The 22,324-nt window shown below is 40.7% G+C and overlaps 1 protein-coding gene across 1 annotated transcript in view; it reads left to right on the top strand.

The window, feature by feature from the left end:
* Positions 1-12,064: 12,064 nt before the first annotated feature.
* Positions 12,065-22,324, top strand: part of grin2da (glutamate receptor, ionotropic, N-methyl D-aspartate 2D, a) — a 176,769-nt gene continuing 166,509 nt past the window's right edge. The window contains 2 exon segments of the mRNA XM_039820656.1: positions 12,065-12,258; positions 16,651-16,788. Coding sequence (XP_039676590.1) covers positions 12,085-12,258; positions 16,651-16,788 — 312 coding nt within the window. The 5' untranslated portion in view covers positions 12,065-12,084.

The raw sequence follows: 22,324 nt of genomic DNA on the forward strand, positions 1-22,324 counted from the left end.
CAATAAACCAGAACACGTTTTTACTCCTAGTCCCGGAATGCTGTGAGGACTAGCCCGACCCTCCTCCTCCGCAGCGCTGTGGAGGAAGGTCTGGCAAAGCGAGACTACCTGGACCTTAAAGGACTCAGGGTGGGAACCCTGGTCCGTGTTATTCTGCACTCTGTATGCCCACCATCGAACTCAAACTCCTTTTTATGACTAGTTTGCTTCCTACTCTAGAAAGGAAAAAAACTGTATCACGGAAACAATCCAGGCAGCAATTATGTTTTCCCTCAAAATGTAATTGGCAAAACAAATTATAGTGGCTTAGCCATTTTCATTTCTAGGAGGGCTATGATGAAAAATAGCTAAAGGGGTTTTCTGAAGAGCAACCAAGAAATGCAAACAGAATTAAAAGCTGTAATTTCACAATAAATGGGAGAGCTTCACTTTCTCTACAGCGTGAACTATACAAGCCATCATGACTATAAGGAGGCAGAACCCAGTAAAGTTAATTCACATTGTTGCAGCACTCAGTGGGAGGAGGCAACAGGCTGTAGTGCCAGCATGAGAGCAGCAAAAAAAAAAACATATTAAATAAGAAAAACCTACAGTAATATGAAACTCCTAGGCGCCATAAGTAGATGCAATTAATACGCAGGGGAGCAGCCACGGTCGCTATACCCTCGGAGCAGGAGGCTCAAAGCTCCAGAGGATGTGTACTGTACTCTGCATTGTGGGTAAGCTGACCTAAATTGATGGTGATTGATTGTGGTGTAGACTCCCGACTGCTCCCTCATCCCCCCAACACCATCTACCCCCCCAGTCTAGAGAAATATCTCTGCCACTGCATTTCTACATGTCTTATTACACTTTTTTGTCTGGTTTCCTTCTATTTCTCTTTTTCCTCCTATGTCTCCCGTTTTTTCTTTTTCTTCGACATCTACAAACCTTGTCTTTGTTGCTGCGGGACTGTTGATGGTGGCCACTATTTTCAACAAATCACCCACGTACCCACATGCACACGCCGCACTCACATGCAAGAACAGAAAAGAATCGACCATTCTAAAGAACACACAACCTTTCAAACAACCCACAAGAAGAGCACGCTTAGACTCGCTAACAGCATCTCTTCTGACTCCATGCATGTTGTAAATTATGAATACCAACTTTTGCCTTCTAACAGGCGATTTAGAGTCCCTTCGTTTGGATACAGAAGGCTCAAGAACTCTCGTATACATCAGTCTATCCTGTTGCTTAACCAAAATCAGTGTGCTGCCAGTTAAGACCTGGATCCGAAGATATCATGAAACATGTTTCTTTGCCAAGGCTGTTGATGTGTCTTCATCTTTGTACTAGGGCGGACAGCTGTGGCTCAGGTGGTAGAGCGGTCGCCTGCCAATCGGAAGGTTGGTGGTTCAAACCCTGGCCCTGCTGTCCCATGTTGAGGCAAGACACCGAACCCCGAATTGCTCCCGATGCTACGTGTGTGAATGTTTATCTGATGAGCAGGTGGCACCTTGCATGGCAGCCTCGGAATGTAAAAAGGTGAATGGTTGCTGTAGGATGTAAAAGAGCTTTGAGTTGAGAAAGACTAAAAAAGTGCTTTATAAATACAGTCCATTTATATGTGTAATTGTAGAAAAGGGCTTTATATATACAGTCCATTTATATGTGTAATTGTTGACTAGCTCTGTGTGTATTTTTATTTCTTCTTTTGAGCAGAGCTGCTCGGGAACGTAAAAGGAATTTCGTTGTGTATCGTATCGTATCGTAGATATGCACCTGTAACTCTTTATCTGTTTATAGAGTGGATTGAAAGCATTTAAATGCATGTGCTTTGACAGTCTCTACAAAGAATTTCGCATTTGCTTTCACAGTTGCAGATATTTCAAATGCTCCAGGTCTGGTGCATCCCCCCTGTGTCTCAGGCAGCAGAATACTGATTGATGATCAATCATGCATTAGCAGGCTTTGAGAAAAAAAATCCATCTCACCAGCACCGCACAGTGCTAAACTCACAACATGCTCCAGCATCTACCCCAGAAGCAGCCGATTGACAGTTTTTCTTGTTCTTGGGTGTTTGCGTATAGTCTGCATTTTGTTTTTCCAACAACAGCTTCATTCGCAGATTTTGACACATTAGCTGCCAGTACAGCTGTTCATCTCAAATTTGACATGCTGGGTTTGATTAAGGCCCACTAAACATCCAGTCTGACAGCCTAAATCCTAACCTCAGACCAATTTTTAACTCCACAATGTTCCTACCTCACTTTTAAATTGACTGCTGGTTAAAGTTATAACCAAGGGCGTAGGTTTTGTTTCAACATTGGTGGGGACACATTATAGCCGGTGGGTTCTTGGGGTACTCCCTCATAAAAACTGAGCGTCAAAAACTTAATTTCCTGCATTCTGGTGAATTTCTATGCAACAATTTATGGTGCAAATTGTCTTTATTTATGTAAAGATAATTATTATTCTCCTGTAATGTTCAAAACTTTCTGCATATTCAAAACATCACACTTGTTTTGGGATAGTTTTTTAAGGAATCATGTGTATCTCAACAACAAATCTGTTAGAGAATGTGACCTAGTTAAAGCCAGACGCTCCGAAGTTTAAAGCAATCTTTATTTTTCGGTACATGTTTTTACCTCTTTTGGGGAGTGGATTGTCTTGAGGGGGAAAAACATACATATAGTATATGTATATGTTTTTAATATCTATGGGGACAAATCTACCTCTTCTAAATTTTAGAAGCCAGCATTTGAAAAAGTTAATGTGATTGCAGAGATCAGCAGATCTGCTTGCCGGGGTAAAATAAATATGTGCAAATCTTTCTCATTAAGTTCAGCTTTAGTAAGTTTGACAAGCAAATTTGCAATGTTGAACATTGGTAAACAATGTTGTCGGTGCCAGGCCGTTTAAAACAGATGAAGCTGTGCGCCTGGGTAGCTCACCTGGTGGAGCGCACGCCTATACATAGAGGTTTACTCCTCGACGCAGCGGCCGCGGGTTCGACTCCGACCTGTGGCCCTTTGCTGCATGTCAAAATAATCTTTAAAAAGAAGAAGCTATCATGGCCTTTTAGTTGTGTTGCACCGTGTTCCTTGTTCCGTGTTCCAATGCTGACAACATCGTTTTAAGACATTTGTGAGAGAGTTGAACATCAAAATATCTTTTTTGAATAAATTGTTGTCATACAGTTAGTAACCAAGCTAACTAACTGTCAGTTGGCAAGCTAGTTTGCTGGGAAAGCCTTAGATCACTGATTAACACTAGCATGTTTCTGGCTAGCTAGTGTTTTAGTAGTTAGTTAGCCCTGCGAATATGTCAAGCTTCTAGAACCACCTATTTTGCTAAAATATGCTTGGATTATCTATCAATTCAAACTGTGTAGCTAAAAACAAGGGATTAACAGAAATTATGCATGTACGTAGTGGGCAAGGGTCACTGGAAAAGGAACTGTCAAAATAAGTAAGGAGTCCTTACTTTGAATCCAAGCCGTTTATGTTTATTTCATAAACTTCTAGAAACCATATTGAATTTATACAGTCAAGAGTAACGGGCTACACATTACAACTTGGCGGGAGGTGTGCACACTGAACCAGAAACCTACTGCGCATGTGCACTTCCTCAAGTACGGTGTCTCGTAGCGTCCATACAGAGCGCGAACATAATCATTCAGCAGAATGATCTACAGGAACCATAGCTTGTTGTTGGTGACTGTCTTCTTTGGTAAAATGTTACATTGTTAACAGATACACTAGTTGACTTTCTGGACGTGTGTTTGCACAAAATCTGGGACTTGTATTATCACGGATTCTTTATTACGAAAGAGAGCACATTACAAGCTATTAGTTTAGCTGTGTGTTAGTTATAATTTTATAATGTATACCTTTTTTCTGTTGCTAACATTAGATATTTCCACAGCTAAAAGACATTACGGAAATAAGTTTGGTTAGGGTGTTCACGAACATTAGTTGACGTTAGCTTATCTGTGGTGCCAGATCTCAGGAGAGTGTGATCCTGAGACAGAAACAGGTTTCAAACAACGTCACAGACACAAACGCTCTGCGGGACACACGTGTTAACTTTAATTGATACAGAGAAGATAATCTTGTCCTCTGAAAAGATAAGAAGACATCAAACAAGATGAGGTTTTAATGACACTGATGGGAAAGTGGGTCACTGCAGCAGCAATATTTTGAAGGATATATAACTACAACATTTATGAAGATTGGAGAAAAAGGTAACCCTAATCATCATAAATCAAAACTGACAATATCTGGCAAAAATAATTTTTATTTTAGATATTTAGATTTTCTTTTGAAGAAGACCTAAATTTATGGTTTTCTTTAAGGATAATTTTACATGATTAAAAAAGCCTATAAATAAACTAAGCGCAGGTGAGATTGCTTGCATCCACGACTGTCTCTGCAGTGTGTGATATAAAAGGCCTTTCAACACCAGGCAAATTAACATTTAAATAATATCTGGGCAGTCTTGATTGCAGCATTTACCGTTTCCTCCAAATGGACATCCAACCTCTGAAGGCTGAGGCTGTGCCAGTACCTTACCAGCTGTCTGGGCTCTGCTGTTTGGCAGCTTCACATTCTCTATGTATCCGAGGCCGATGGGTGTCAACAGCTTGAGCCTGTACTGACAGTACAGCCAAGGCCAACTACATGACTAATGGCTGGTATTAAGACTACGTAGCATAACATTTATGATTCACTTGCAGGCTTTCTGTGCACCCTTCATTACATTTCCATCCAGAGTGACTCTGACTCTGGAGACATGAAAACTTCGATACAAACTTTATTTCTTGGTTGAACTTGTATTGTCAGGTAGTACTTGCCCTAATACACAACATGGAGCTTGCTTGTACAAAGGGGAGAATCATGTTGAAACTGAAAGGCCCCCCCACACTTGCCAAAACACATTGTTTGAAATGCAATTGTATACTATTTCATTAAAAGTATCCTTAATTGGAGCTAAATGAGCCTATAGTTCAAACCATGAAAATCAGCCCTGTACCAAAAGTACACAAAATTATGTGGAAAGAGGTGTCCACATTCTTTTACTTGTTGGCATACGACATGGTTAAAAGCACAAATGTTACCTTATAGACTAAACAAAAACGTAACCGAAATATATTCAACCTGTTGGGTGCTTTTCCAAAAAACCCAGGGCTTGCATCTGTTTAGCCAGTAATGCAGAGTGAAATTTTATGTTGTTGAAAACGAGTCTGTTTCACGAATGAGATATTCACATATGTTGTCCTGAGTTGGAGACAATCTTTAAAGTGTATACAGTGCCAGACTTGGTGCAGGACCCGCCCCCTGGAAATCTAAGACATACCTCTTTAAATGGCAGCAACCGTAAGGTGTGCGGTGACAAAAAATCCATCCATTCATATTCCTCAGTAACAACAAACAGACCGGTGAAGCACTTCTGGGAATTGCTGCAGATGGTCTCTCATTTTTTGTGTATTGTAACATGCAAGAAATGCCTCAATTGCACCTTTGTATTCAGCCTGTTCTCCTGAACCATACGTTCAAAAAGCTCAGAAAAATTAAGCACTACAATTCATAAATATTCAAGGTTTTTTTTTCGCTGTATGCACCACATTGACTGCTGCTGTATAAGAACGCAGCTGGGCGCATGAGGAGGAGGTCTGGGTGGCTGGGTGGGTGTTAAAACACAGGACTTTCATGCCAGGGAGCAGAGTTCGCTTCCCTGGGAAATGTTAAATGTTTTAATCCAAACCATAATCTTTTTCCTAAATTTAACAAGTCGTTTTGGTTTGTGGCCTAAACTTAACCGTAATGTACGCCAAAACGACCATGCAGCTCGCAGTGCCCTGTACCTGGCTCAAAGTCACCTATTCTCGGGTAACTGAACCACCAACTACCGCTGATACAACGGAGCACCATGCGTAGCACCATGCAGAGTACCGTAAGCCGGCGTCACAGAGCTCTGTAGCAGCCTAAACATCTAGCAACTTCCGCTTGGCGTCATGGAGCTCGTAGCCAGCCGCTCTAGCCATCGTCAGATGACCAGCCAACGGTCTCCTAATTTCGTAGGATATCACACGTTTTGGTGTGCATACAGTACATTTTTGTACGATATCATACTTATGAAAACGCGTTGTTGTATTGCATCAAGCCTGAACCAGAAGCCTGCAACTGCTTAGCTTCTGCAATTCTTGGACCAGTTTTGAATGAGGATATACTTGCAAATAGGATCTATGCTACATGTTTGTTACACATGGGAGATGTCACTTACATAGAAAACACATAGCAAACACAGCTTCAATGAGCCATTTATGAGTTTATGAAATGCTAATCCACAGGGAGAAAACCAAGCCAATGTGATGCTTGAGTGGCGTATTTTGAAATGGCCACAGAGAAGGATCATACTGGACTTTACACTTTAATTGACCACATTCTCTCCGTGCATTAGAAAAGCTTTGACATTCTTTTAAATAGGTCAAGCCTGCACAATGGAAAATGCTATTACCTCCTTTTTCAATGCACTGGTTTAGTTGTTGAAATGGCCTCTCTGGTAAGTGCTTCTTTTGCCATATTTTTCATTCAGCGACCCAGAAAAACAGAATCACACTAGAAGAAGACAATGTGGAGTGTAAATGTTTTTATATATTTAATCCTCGCATTATTCTGTAAAAAATAAGACATTTTTTGGTGAAGTGACCTTTGAATGAAATTTTAAACGCATGACTGCTGATGCCAGTGTGTCATTGAGGTGTGGAAAAAAAATGACTATTTTCGTTGGCAGGTGATTGGCAGTGGAAAAGTAGACTTACCAGATGTGTGTATAGTGCCTTGTTTTGTGCTCCTAATCACTGCAGCTCCATCAGAACACCAAGAAATCTTCCCAGGGAAGATTGAGCAAAAACAGTCCACAGCCAACAATACTGAAGGCTGGGCTGCAGTTACAGGTCTTAGATTTTCATCTTCTACATATTGTACATATGAGCGCTAACTCACTCCTGCTTCTATTTTTTCATGCATTTGAGAATGTCACATTTGTCTTTCTGAAGCTGTCATTTATTTCCATGATCCCCAACAATTCTGCCTTTTCCATCACTGCCAAAATTGCAACGAGATTCAGGTTTTACTTCAGCGGCAGAGAATCCCAATTTCTCTCTCAACAGTATAGCTTTAATAGACCAGAACGCTGTGTGGCTTTTACTGTGTTATCATCGCTGTATTACCCCCAAATAACACTGCAGACATTATCTGAAAACAACAAAAAAGTATCACACTTTTCCTGGAGGTTGATGAAAAGTGTTCCAGGAAACTGAAAAGGAAACTGAAAAGTGTTATGTATTTGAGGGGGAAGTGGTTACACACAATGGAAAATTGCAACACCAAACACCAGGCAAGCATTGAAAAAAATTTTTTTTTTAAAGATACAACTGGGACTATTCAGCTCTCATTTGCTATGACTCAGAAAATCTGTTCTCATATTCTAGCGATCCAATAATACGCTTTTGGAGACATCAGTGGAAGCTGTGAAATATGTGTTCATAAAGCTCAAATTTGTAATTATTTGATTATTTGTATCTTTTACCTTATTAGAATATATGTCATCTGTTTAAACTAGGGCTGTCAGCATTAACGCGTTAATCGCGATGTGATTAAGGGCCAGAACTACAATGCGATCTTCACTTTACTCGGCTTCGTAACAGGCTAATATTTTGACCCTTTGCCGCACTTTGCCATACTTCCTCGTAACACATCCTGCTTCTGCAGGCATGATGGAGAAAGACAGCAGCCTGGGATAAGGGAAAGAAATGCTCTATATGTTTGCATTTCTTTAAACCAATCTCATTCAGCGTGGGCTGCACTAAGCTCCAGACGCAGCGGCCATAAATGGTTGGCAAACATGCAAGAACGTCCACGTTGGGCAGCAAATGTAGTAAACATATTCTTTGTGATCTTTGCAATCATTCATCAGAAGAACCAAGCAGGCCTGCCTTATTGCACGATCCAAATCTTTGTCAAAACTTGCCATTTTCAGCGTGTAGGTAGAGCTGTAACCATTCCACATGTTGCTGTACAATCAATTGTCTCAGAATGTTTTTGCGATTAATAATAATAATTGTCTCTTTCAGTCAAATTTACTTTATTACTTTTACAAATTAAAGTTTTGAATAAATTCCAGGATACATCTTTTGGTATTATGTGAACCAAATAACGTAACAACACAAGTACACAGCCTCTGAAGTAAACCACGCCTCTCTTTTTTTCATAAAACACAGTTTTTTTCTTCTTAAATTAACATAAAATTGACAAAACCATCAACAGTCATACCCCTAAGACCTTACTTTTTTTTGGGGGGGGGTATCGAAGAGAATTTGACAATAACACACAGATAGCGAAAAGGGAGGGACAAAGCCTGACATCGTGTCAGGCTTTATCCCATTACTGTATATCCGGTAAGCCAGAATACACTTAGGTAACTCAACACCAGCTGGAGATCCTGTGTTCGCCTAACTCCAGTGAAGAAAAAAATGCACTTAGTGTGTGGCCACCAACACCTTGACATCGATGTTACATGATAATGATGTTGATGACAATGGCACGGACCCTTTTTTCCACCGTTAAACTAACAAAAGTGGATTTGTACTCGCCCTAAATGCAGCTGCGTCAGGCGCTTCACGCCATGAGCTTAGATCGTTAAAATAGAACCCTATAAGTTAACGTCAACCAGAAGTACAAAAGTACCACATTCATTTTTAAATGTTACTACTAAGAAAACGTAAAGCATACCAATTCACTTGAGTCACATAATCAGAATTTCAAATCGTCATGTAATCTACAGCAAAATGCATACATTTCTTATAAGACATATGTAATTGTAGCCCACCATCTGTACATGTGCAACAGTGCACAGATGTCAGAACAACCAGACGAGGTCATCAGCTTTCCAGCTTGGTATTAAGTTACTCAAATGCATCATATTGTAATAAATAAATTCAGTTGACATCTTGAGTTACACTTCACTTGCAGATCAAACAGTATTGTTGACACTGGGACATCATCCTCTAAGAAAAGTGTTTCATCATCTGCATATAGATTGATTTAGTGTTGTATTACACATTAACTGATGATATATTAGCAAAACAGATATTCATTTGAAAAAGTGACAGATTATATTTAAATACCACAAGAATGTTCTGCTGGTTGACAGCAGTGGCTGAACAATCGAACCATGAGCAGAGCTAATGTTCACTGACTCCTCTTTGTTATAATGTAGCTTTTTAAATTCAATTAATCAAAATAGGACTAAACTTGTAACATTTACATTCTACACATTTAGCTTAGGCTATAATGTACAATGACTTAAAAGTATGTGCAGTTGCATTATCATTAGCAACAAGTACTGGGAAATGTGACGTTGAGAATCATAATTTCCCAACAGAATTCCTGCAGAAATGTTGAATCAAAATACAGAGCTAAAGGGCAGCTGTGGAGGTAATTTGTTGCTGGAATTTCTTCATTGTGATTTTTTTTTTCATCTTAAGCTAATTCAGAACATTTGGACTTGGTCATTATATCAAATTATGCACAGATTGCCTTGCCATTGCCAGGGATCATTATATACTGTAGAATGCGGAGTCTCATTGTTCGGATTCAGTTGCACTGATTGTGCATTTTTGTCTGTCTTTTCTGCACACTTCCTTACACTCTCTTTCCTTCTCACTCTCATAAATATGCAGGTCTCATTTTGTACCCTTTTGCTCTCCCTCACAAACACACACCTTATCTGTCCTCCCACAGAAGCTGAATCTACACTCCTCTATCTAATCCTTTCTTTCTCCGATGCCTCGCTTCATCTACTATCCCTTCCGTCACCTGTAGGTCTTTCTCTGCTTTTTTATTTGGCTTATACCCACCATTTATTCTCTGTGGTCCTGCTCTTGTCTGTTCCTCTGGGTCCATCCAAACGCTGGCATGCTGCGACTCAGACCTCAGTCCGTGCCGGATTGCAGAAAAAACTAAATCTGTTAGAAATGAAAACCACTCTTCTGTACTTCCTGTCTCGGGAGGAAATGACCTGACCTCCATGCTATGCTTTTTTCCCCCTCTGCTATCTTTTTCAGCTAGAAATACTTGATGTGTCTGAATTCCATACTACACACTACTAGTGTACCATGGCTAATAGTATTCATATTCAAAGTATATTTTTGTGCAGTGTATAATTTGTCTAAAAAGAGGTTTATGTTGTCAGTTTGAATCCAGATGATGCATTAGAATCTGTGACATATGGTTTTATAGACTTGTACTAACCTAAATAGTAGCTTGTCCAACAGGCTAACATCACCTGCACTTTACCCAAGTTCAACTAGACAAACTTTGTAGTTGTTTGGGTAATTTAGCCTTGTATTAATTACACTATAAAAGAACGTATTCATCTAACAATTTGTTATCACTGCCTAAGTTCCTTGTCAAATCGTGTTAATCATTTTTAGGGGGAAAAGAGCCAATTAACAGATTAAAGCACTTCACTTCCAGCCACTTCCCCACTAGCAGATGTTTTTGCCAAATATTTAATGGATTTATTAATAGATTTTCCCAAGGTTTAATTGTGTTAGCTAGGTAATATTGTAGGAATAAAAGTCGCTATGCTCAGACTTCAAAACCATCTTGTATTTACAATATCATCAATGTATTTAAAGTACTAATCCGCAAGATCCTCATTTTGATTTAATCAACATCAGTGTTGATACAGTAATCAGTCTAGCAAATACTTATCTGTTAACTTTTATTGTCGTTCCTTTTTAAATCCCAAATAATGTCAGCAGGATTGAAGTATTAGGAATGTCCACAGTATCAAGTTTACTGACTAACTGGAAGTGTGAGTCAGGAGCAATAAATACAAGAACGAGTAGGTGCAGTATTTGTCATTTATTTGCATTGTTTACTAGAGAATAAGTGCTTCATAACACAAGATAACTGCATAATATATATACTAGGCCAGGGACCCCTTAGCTGAAAGAGGGACAGAGTAGGGACCCCGTACTGTACATATTGTATACAATTGAGTTACATATTAAACTGGGCCGAATGGATGAAAATAAATGGTTATTATTTATGCATCATGTTTTAACGTTAAACATACATGTGGAAGGCCCAGTGAATCCTTACGCTTAACTGTATGGCTACCCTAGTGGCTACATTATCTATAGTAAGCTTATCTTCAATGCGTAAATCTTTTTTTATTTTCACAAATAGGCCAATTTATCTTTGCTATTTATGTTGGAATTATATTAATGTATATTTTTAAACATATTTTAGTTTTTGGAATAAAAGAAACGTTCAAAAATATATATATTCTTTAACATGATTTGGTGCCCCCCCCCCCCCTTCACTAACTCTGAGGACCCCCTAGGGGTCATGGACCCCCTGTTGAAGATCTCTGCATTATATATACAGTATATAACAGAGAAAAGGGTGTTATTGTTTGAAACTCGTCTAATGGTTTCAGAAGAAGTGTGACAGTGATGACATTGTTTTTAATCATGCTCTCTCTCTCTCCTCTCCAGGGTCTCATCTCCTCATCAGGTGAAGCACTGTGAGCCGCCGACTCCCCCCCCCACCTCCCCTCCTCTCCTCCCTTCCTCCCCCCTCCCCAAAGAGTCACCCACTACCTCTAAACTCCCTAAATCCCACCTGGCCTCACCTGCCCCATACCTCTTCCGACGGGTGCCACTGGCCCTCCCCTTACCCCATGGTGGCCCCAAGGCCCGCCCTCTCACTGCTCTTGGCTGTCCTGGCCTGCACGGGGCCTGTGCGCCCCTCGCCCCCCCTACTGCTGCGGCCCCAGGAGAGAGAGAGGGACTCGGGTGGGGTCAACATTGCTGTGGTCCACTCGGGCTCCTCCCTGCTCCCGGAGACGCCAGTGGTGGGAGGCGCGGGGGTCGGCGAGCCGGGGACGGGGACGGGGTCAGGGCAGGGGCAGGGGCCCGGTCCGGGAAACGGCCCGGGAGGAGGAGGAGGAGGTGGAGGAGGTGGAGGAGGAGGAGGAGGAGGAAGGGGAGTAACGGATACAGCTTCGTTGGAAGAAGCAGCTGCGATGGCCTTTTTTTCCGCCTCCTTTTCAACATCCCTGTCGATGGCGGCGCTTGTGGGGGAGACGGTTATGACGCCGTCGGGTCAGGCCAACGTCATTTACCTGGCTGTGAATGAGAGCAGCCCGGGCAGCCTGCTGCTGCAGCTGTGTGAGCTGCTGGCCACCACACCATTACAGGTAACCCACCCGGCACACAGCATGACATTACTGCAGTCTTGTATAAAGTACTTGCAATTAATACTTGTTGCACTTGTAAAAGTACAAGTATCTTACCAGAAAATGACTTTGGTAGAAGTTGAAGTCACCTTATAGAATATAAAAGTCTTAAAGTAAATGATATTTACTGTACTCAAGTATCAAAAGTAAATGAAAAAAAAAAACTTTATTGTGGCCTAAAGCATAATATTCAGAGTTTCCACAACTTCTTAAGCATCAAATTCAAAGTCTTTTCTAGGACGTTCCAGGCACAATTCGCTCAAGTTAAAGGACCAAACACTGCATATTTTGAGAGAGCTGACATCAACAAAGACAAAAACAGAAAAATTATTGTCAGTTTTTTGTGAGGAAGAACCTTTCACTCCAGAAAACATTTCTTGCAAATACAGTACAGACACAGGTGTGTAATGTTGTCTTCATAACCAACCCATTCACCGTTGTCGTCGGGTGGTCATCATCTGTTTCCATGTCTTTCCATGACACTTTCAATTATTATGCTTTCTCCTCTTCTTCTTTAATTTTGGCCTATGGTTTAGGTGCTTGGCAATAAATAGGCGTTAGGTCACAAACTGGAATGGAACATTTAACAAATTGCAATGTACAAAATAACAGTCTGACCCCAACTACTTTTGGGATCATTTTAGTAATGCTTCTTCAATGTTTTCTCTTGGAACCTATAATGGACCAATGCAAGTCATCATGATCCTAACTATACTGTTAGGTTTAATCTAGTCTATATCCATGATGTTCCACTTCCGGGATTGCTCCGTTGCTGCCGGAAATTCCACCGGATTTCTCTGTTTTCGGCCGGATGTCCGTAACTTTCTTTGTGTTGGAATTTTAAACTCCGGTGGATTTATAAGGACTATGGTTAACTGCTCCTCAGATCTCTGCAGGGTAAATCCAGACAGCTAGCTAGACTATCTGTCCAATCTGAGTTTTCTGTTGCACGACTAAAACAACCTTTGAACGTACACAAGTTCCACCAAAACAAGTTCCTTTCCGAGGCTATTTTGCTTTGGCACAGGGGCTCAGTCCGGAGCTTAGCCCCGCCTAAGACGATTTTGATTGGTTTAAAGAAATGCCAATAAACCAGACCATGCTGTGTGGACTAGCCAGACCCTCCTCCCCTGCACTGTTGAGGATGGTCTGGCAATGCGATACTAGTTTTAATCTAAATTTTGCATCTATATGCCAGAGTTTGCTTAAAAAGAACAAGTTTGTATGATATTTTGTCCAAACACGTTACCTGTGCACACGTGGCCACTAAGTAAGTGATTGTGATTGACGGATTCTCTTTGTCACAACACATTTCGGAGTTACAACCCTTTTCCGACATACCCCCCACGCCCCACCCAAGCCCCAGCATACTGACCCCTTAAAAATCGTGGTCTTGTTATGATTTGCTTGTGTTTGTTCATCCAGCTGAGTTTTTAAGGAATTGCAAACTGTCCCGTTATTCAGTCATGTTCATTTTCATTGTGCAGTTTGCTCATCTTTTCACTCATCCACTCATTTATTCATAGTATAACACTTTTGGACGGGAGTCTGCAACCTCAACTCTGAGAGCTGCTTGTGATCATACTGACGGAGGTAATAAAACACACTTCATGCAATACTCTTGATTCATTTGCTCATTCTCACACTCATATATTCATTCATTCATTTTTCTATGAAAAATTTGCATTATGTACAGTGCCCTCCACAATTATTGGCACCCCTGTTTAAGATGGGGTCATGGACTTCTAAAAATTCTCCTTTTTTTTAAACAACATAGAACTCAAATGCAAAAAAAGAGAAAAATCCAACCTTTTATTTAAGTACATTACTTTGGTGGTAAAAAAAAAATCACACATTTAGAAAAAAAAAACTTGAAATCATGTGTCCCACAATTATTGGCACCCCTGATGTTAATACTTTGTACAACCCCCTTTTGCCAACAAGACAGCACTTAATCTCCTTCTATAACATGTCACAAGATTGGAGAACACAGAAAGAGGGATCTTTGACCATTCTTCTTTGCACAATCTTTCTAGATCATCCGGAGTCCTGGGTCCTCTCTCATGCACTCTCCTCTTTAGCTCACCCCACAGGTTTTCGATTGGGTTGAGGTCTGGGGACTGAGATGGCCATGGGAGGACCTTGAGTTTGTGACTGCTGAACCATTTTTGTGTAGATTTTGCCACATGTTTAGGATCATTATCCTGCTGAAAGACTCAGTGACGACCTCTTCAGCTTTCTGGCAGAGGCCGTTAGGTTTTTATTTAAAATGTCTTGGTAGTTCAAAGCATTCATAATGCCATGCACGCTAACAAGGTTCCCAGGGCCTTTGGAAGAGAAACAGCCCCAAAGCATCACAGATCCTCCACCATACTTCACGGTGGTGAAGGTGCTTTTCGGCATACTCATCTTTTGTTTTACGCCAGACCCAGTGTGAGAGTGTTCGTTGCCAAAAAGCTCAGTCTTAGTCTCATTTGACCAAAGCACACAATCCCAGTTGAAGTCCCAGTGCCGCTTAGCAAACTCCAGACGTTTACGTTTGTGAGTGTTAGTGAGAAAAGGCTTTTTCCTTGCATGCCTCCCAAACAGCTTGTTGGCATGTAGAGAGCGTCTGATGGTTTTTTGAGACCCGTCCCCCCAAGATGCCACTCTTTGATGCAATTCTGTGACAGTGAGCTTAGGACTTTTTTTTACTTCTCTTACCATCCTCCTCACTGTGCGTTGTGGCAAGATAAACTTGGGACCTCTTCCAGCCTAGTTTGTCACTGTTCCAGTTGTTTTAAACTTCTTAATGATTCCTCTGACTGTAGATACAGGCAAGTTAAGGCGAGTGGCTATTTTCTTGTAGCCATTGCCTGACTTACGAAGGTCGACACACATCTGCCTTACTTGAATTGTGTGTTCTCTTGTCTTTGCCATGTTGACAAATGGGTAAGAGAATTAGGACTCTGTGTCACGTCATATTTATACCCCAGGGAAACAGGAAGTCATGAATTACTATTTAAAAGTTCCTAGATACCCTGACCAACTTTAGCAACTACAGAAAAATATATTTAAAAAAAAATCTATTAAATTTTTCAGCGGAATTGTTAGGGGTGCCAATAATTGTGGGACACATGATTTCAAGTTTTCTTTTTCTAAATGCGATTTTTTTTTTTTACCACCAAAGTAATATACTTAAATAAAAGGTTGGATTTTTCTCTTTTTTTGCATTTGAGTTCTATGTTGTTTAAAAAAAAAGGAGAATTTTTAGAAGTCCATGACCCCATCTTAAACAGGGGTGCCAATAATTGTGGAGGGCACTGTATGTATCTATTTATTCATCTAATCTTTCTCGCTCTCTCGCTCGCTCTCTCTCTCTATTTGTTTTCATGTCAGAACAGTGGAAAGGTGTTGCAAACGTCTCAGATTAAGTATAGTAACTCTCTTAAGTAACACTTGCGATCTTATTTCCAGGTCCTGTCACTAGCCTATTACCATATCAAATGCTTCTCTGTGAGAATTGAGCTGTCGGCTTCAATTTGCTCTCCCGAATCGCTACAAGAAAACAAGTGTTAAGTCATCAAGCCAGTCTCGAATTACTATTGCTCCTCCTCATATCATTACGGAAGGTAATGGCAATTTCCAGAACTTCATGCATTTATCCTGACTTCATTACCGCTGCTGACAGTTCTTTCTTAAAATGCAAAAAAAAAAAGTTTCCCGAACGTTCGTACAAAACCTGGCTTGTTTGCGGCACTAGTTCAGCATGTATGCAACAGCAACACCTGTTATATTAGTAAGCCCCGTGGGAGCTGTGGTGGCCAAATAAACCAGGAGCTTATCTGTTGTTTTTGTGGTGTGTGTGAAGCAGCTTACGTTGTGCAGCTACAACACACACACACACACACTCTCGTCCTGACAGGATGCCAGTCCACTGCTGAGACTTGACTCCGATTTTTATCTCTGTGAACATTGATTGCCAATCAGTGAAGCACAGGAGTTCCAGTTTTTTTAAAGCCTCCAACAGTTGTTTCATTACTTCATTAAACTTGTAAAAGAAAGAATCAGTTACTTCAGCAGTCCAGATATGTTTTAGCAGAGTAAGAAAACACAGTCTTTATCAGATTATAAGCTGTTATCTTGAATACTGGGGGGCATCTTGTGAACGTATACATTGTTCTAATGTGATTTGCTCACTTGTTCTCCCTTTCATTTATTCTCAAAGGTTGGTGTATTGGAATAAAAGAAGCGGCAGCTTTGATGAATGAAATTGTGATGAGAAGCTTATGAAATTGCGTCTCAATGAGGCTGATGTAATGCCCTTTGTCTCACGTGCTTTGTGTCATGGTGCAACCTTTGTTTTACTTCCAGGGTTTGGTGTTCGAGGAGGAGCGACCGCCGCCGCCAAACCGTGCCCCCCTGGCCCCCATGCTGGAGTTTGTCTCCGCCCAGACGGGAGTTCCCGTGGTTGCCGTAGGGGGAGGGGCCAGCCTGGGACGAGAGCCACAGGTAGAAAATTGGATTACTTAACATTGCATCATCAAGCCTTTTAAATGTTATTGTTCTGGACTGAAAAGATGGCTTAGAAGATGAAACGCAGACTGTAAGAAATAATGAGTAAAGTGACTGAAGAATTACCAGTTGACCCAGCGGCACCGGCAGGATTCTGTTTCATAGTACGAACAAAAACCGACCACCTGCTGAAAAGGTTTATTGCGTCACAATTGTTTGCATAATTGCGTTTTTAAATGCAAGTCCAATATTCACTGTCCTTTTTAGCTCTGTTCTGTTTTTGTTTCAACTAATTCCTGAATGCTCCACTATGTTCACGTGCTACTCCAAAACTTTGTCTGTCTGCTGTTTGGTAGTCTATATCCACGACACTTCCACTTCTGGGATTGCTCCGTTGCCGAGGGAAATTCTGCCGGATTTCACTCATTTAGGCCAGACATCTGTTGCCTTCCGCTTCCTTTGTGTTGGCATTTTAAACTCTGGTGGATTTCTGAGGACTATGGTTAACTGCTCCTCAGATCTCTGCAGGGTAAATCCAGAAACTCAGCTAGACTATCTGTCCAATCTGAGTTTTCTGTTGCACGACTACAACAACTATTAAACGTAAACATGTTCCACCAAAAAAAGTTCCTTCCCGAGGCTATTTTGCAGCGGCACTGCGCCTTTTTCCGGCGCTTAGCACCGCTCAAGATGATTGTGATTGGTTTAAAGAAATGCCAATAAACCAGAGCACGTTTTTTTCCCATCCTGGAATGCTGTGTGGACTAGCCAGACCCTCTTCGGCAGCGCTGTGGAGGAAAGTCTGGCAAAGCGAGACTAGTTGTTTGGTGTTGAGCAGGAAGCTGCATGTCTTCCCCTCTCTGTCCTCTTTTCTCTCTGTCACTGTCTAAATAAAATCATTAAATGCCTTTATATCATTAAAAACAAACACACAGACTAAACGACGAGCAGTTTTTTTCCAAGCAGAAATCTGGGACATATTTGTTTAGATCATGGGATCATGGGATTATTCAAGTATTTTCACTGAAAACATCTGCTGGAAATGGGTTTGATGAGAGTGGGGAGACTCAACCAGAAAGTATATAGTCGTAAAACCAAAACAATTAAATTTTATAGTGTCAAATCATAACAAGTTATCTCAGGACCAGAGCTTTAAATTAACTTGTTTGATCACCAGCCAACATGGCCAGTAGATTTTCAAAGTTACCGGCCAATCAGATTTTCCACTAGCCAATTTTTCTACAGGGAAAATAAACCAGGATTATGAGTCCCACTGAATACATTTAAACATCAATGTTTCTTTAAATAGTTTTTATTTGGGTTGATGGCAGATATACATTAAAATGTTAAAAATATAAACATGTACTTTCAAAACCATCATGTTATAATAACACCTTAAAGGTGAACAGAAGATAAAGATCATGCAACGTTATAAAAATCTCCTTCTGATTCTGTGCCTCTCTGGATATGCTCAGATCCTCGGTCTTTGTGTACAAACTCTTTATTGTCCCCGGGGTCTGCAGCCTTCCTCTTTTGCTCTTCTGGTTTCTTAACTCCCGAAAAATATCTCCTCTGGTTTGTTTTGTTCCGTTCGTCTTCTCCGTTTCACCGTAGCTGCTAATGGATACCGCACACGCTAAGCACGTAGCCAACGGTCGTTTGATGCGTCACGACATGGTGTTGACAGATAAAGATTATGTTTCCAAGCCAAACACCCACACAAAACCGCCCAAATTTCTTTCCGGAAAACGGACTAATCTGGTAACACTGACCTGTTGCATTGTGTCTGCAAATCAAACAGACGCAGAGTTATTTGCTTCATTCTTCACCGGCCAAATTGGCTAGTAACTTTACAATGTTACCCGCCAAATAAAGTACCTGTGTTTGGCGGGTTGGCGTGTGTTAATTTAAAGCCCTTACTCAGGACAATTTAGAGATCAGCCTGTTCTCATGAACCATTCGTTCAAAAAGCTAAGAAAAGTTAAGCACTGTAATTCGTAAGCATTCCACATTTGTTTTGCTGTAAGCTCCACGTTGACGGCCGCTGTATAAGAACGCAGCTGGCCGCGTAGGGAGGACGTCAATCATATTACATCCATACAGGGATAGTATAATACAGCTGTTAAAACATATTAAAATATATGTCTTTTTTAACACACTGGTATCAGATCAGTACTCAGTATCAGCCGCAAGTTGATCCATTGTCAATATACAAATAGAGGAGCTTTAAGACCAGCACTAATCAGCACTAATACTTATAATACTGTCACATTAACCTAAAGGCCCTTTAGTTAAACGTACCAATTTTAGAAAACAGAAGTTATTGCCTCACTTCTTTACACCACATTAGGTTCTCATCAGAGCAAGAGCTGGCACAGACTTGAAGCAAGGCTCCTTTTTTCAGACATTACTCTTCACGGAAATGTACATTTCAGCTCTGGATGTGACAAACGCTTCAGGCCTGTGAGTAATATCGATGTATAACAGCCACCATCTGTAACAGAGGCCTGTACCTCGTAGTGTTGGCACCAGAAAGTAGAGCTGAGTGGAAGAATATGTAGTTGCATTTCGACTGAAGTCCCTTGTAGGACAAAGTTATTTTCTAAATGCTACACACATCATAGAACATGCTGCTCTGGCCTCATCACTAAGCAGTAATGAAGAAGAGGAACATTTTGTCAGAATTGCTCTAGTTCTGTCACTGTTGCTAAGCCCATCAGCATCCAAACTGCTTCTGATTCCTGAGTAGAGAAAATGTGTATAAAATTAGATTTTCCTAGTGCACACTGTTTGAGTATTTCAGTAGTCCAGTGTATAGTCTCGCATTGCCAGACCTTCCTCCACAGCGCTGCAGAGGAGGGTCTGGCGAGTCCACACAGCATTCCGGGATGGGAGAAAAACATGCTCTGGTTTATTGGCATTTCTTTAAACCAATCACTATTGGGGCGGCCTCTAGCTCACCCAGTAAGAGCGTTCGCCCCATGTTGGCTGAATACTGCGTGTCGTCCCCCATCTCTCTCCCCCTTTCAAGTCTATCCACTGTCACTGCATATTAAAGGGAAAATCCCCCAAAAAATTATCTTTAAAAAAAAAAAAAATCACTATCATCTTGGGCGGTGCCAAGCGCCGATCGAAGCCATGGTGCCTCTGCAAAATAGCCTCGGAAAGGAACTGAATTGGACAGATAGTCTAGCTAGCTGTCTGGATTTACCCTGCAGAGATCTGAGGAGCAGTTAACCATAGTCCTCAGAAATCGAATGGGCGTTTAGAACGCCAACACAAAGGAAGCGGAAGGTAACGGACATCCGGCCGAAAAGAGTGACATCCGGCGGAATTTCCGGCGGCACCGGAGCAATCCCGGAAGTGGAACGTTGTGTATATCCAGTGTACAACTGAGAAAAAGTGTATTGGCAATTACAATCAGTATACTGTTTAATGGAGGTTAGGGTTCAAATCAATGGATCAAAACAAGTTCCAATGCACAATCCAGTTAGTCATGATGACTTCTCTACTTCCTTGCCCATTGTTGCAGACCAATGGGTGTTCAGCACTCTAACTGGCTAATCTGTGTGTGACAAAAAGGTAATGTTTTGCTGACAGACATTAGCAGTAACTACATTAAGGTAACAAAGCCGTTTAGCGTGACAGATTAGGTTTGTTTCTAAGTGGATCTTTTTGACAGTCTCATGTATTTATTGTGATTTCTACGTAAGTGTAAGTTCAGCTATGGTAAGATTTAATGTAACACGCTCGGCTTGGCACTGAAATGTCAGATTCAGAAAATATCCATTATCAAAAGCGGCTGTAATTAAGGTGGGAGTTGAGTTGGCTTTGAAGTCGCACGAGGTGTCTTTCCTTTTCCACTGTGTTTGTCAAATGTGACTTTGGCTGAAAAAGCTACTGTTCTGTGACCCCGCCTATCGGGCTTCAACACAACAGGCATTATTTGCCTCCGGAGTAGCTTTGCATTTGAGAAACATTTAAATACCTAAACTCTAATCAGTTCTAAATTGCCTTTGGGACACTGAGTCATGCATTTCTTTCCTGACACACGGCAAGAATCAATCAACCTTGTGTCAACAGTGCTTCGAAAAACTATGACGCAGTGCCAGTCATTCCTTTTTTCTGGTGTTTTCCCAGAGTGCTAGTATTTATAAGGGGGAACGAAAAGGTTTTGTCTTTCAGACTACAGTGGAAGAAGTTTACTTAAGTAAAATTACTAATACAACACTGTAAAAATACTCTGTTACAAGTAAAAGTCCTGCATTGAAAATGTTACTTAAGTAAAAATACATTTCATCAGGAAAATGTACTTAGTATCAAAAGTAAAAGGACTCAATGCAAAACACTCACATTTTAGAAACTGGAAACGATCCAAACAGTTGTGTGTTTAATGGTTTAATCATTTCAGCTGGACTTGTAGGCTGTTATATTGTTGGCTAGTTTATTAATTAGTTTATAATAAAACATCATATTTCATAAACTAGATGTGTTTTGTGTGCATACATCTTAATTTGTAAAGTAACTAAAGCTGTCAGATTAATGTAGTAGAGTAAAAAATACAATATTTCTCTAGTGTAGCGGAGTAGAAGTAGAAAGTGGCATGAAAAGAAAAGACTCAAGTAAAGTACATGTACCTCAAATGTACTTTACATTGGACTACACCCATACCACATTCCCTGTACACTCTACTCTAACATCTTCAATCTAACATCACATCATAAATCAGGATGACGCTGGTTTGAAATTTGACCTAGTTCAGAGCAGCGTAACCTGAGGTGATTCCTGTCGACACGGGAAGGCGCAGACTTTCCTTTTTGATCATCTACATCACACGTGTCAAGCTCAAGGCCCGCAGGCCAAATCTGGCCCCTCGCAGATTTTAATCCGGCCCGCATATCAATGTAGGTTCACGATAGATTTCGGGCCACCTAGTTTTTGACGCTTTTTCTGAAGTTTTTGTCACTTTTGCCTGCGCTTTTGGCACTTCTTTTCCACATTTTTGCCACTTTTTCCCAACGTTTAAGTTTTTCTATATTTTTGGCATTTTTTTCTATGAGGGCTTAGGAACTTTTTTCCAGACATTTTTAGGGTTTTATTTAACACCACACTGTAAGTGAAAATAATTTATAAGACATGCAATAACACAGTCAAAGATATTTGACTTTTTCTAAATAAAAGCATGTCAATAAACTACACCTCTGGCCCTTGATGCGAATCTCATTTTCCAGTGTGGCCCTTAGTAAAATTGAGTTTGACACTCCTGATCTACATGTACACAAAGCTGCAGATTCTCGATGATTGGTTTAAACACATGCCTCACTGCCTCTTTATTTTATACTCAGGAAGGGAGAAGTCATTAATTGTTAACAACATTCCTGAAAACTTTGGACAATGTCGAAGAAAATTGCCAAGGAATATTCATACTGTCATGATAAGTCCTTTGCTTTATTTCAGTGTTTAAGCTCACATTCATTCAAACTCTCCTATATGGATTCTTCCTTTGTTCTAGATCCGAGAAATTTACAATGGA

The sequence above is a fragment of the Perca fluviatilis genome, chromosome 13 (assembly GCF_010015445.1).
Source record: "Perca fluviatilis chromosome 13, GENO_Pfluv_1.0, whole genome shotgun sequence".
Classification (NCBI taxonomy): domain Eukaryota; kingdom Metazoa; phylum Chordata; class Actinopteri; order Perciformes; family Percidae; genus Perca; species Perca fluviatilis.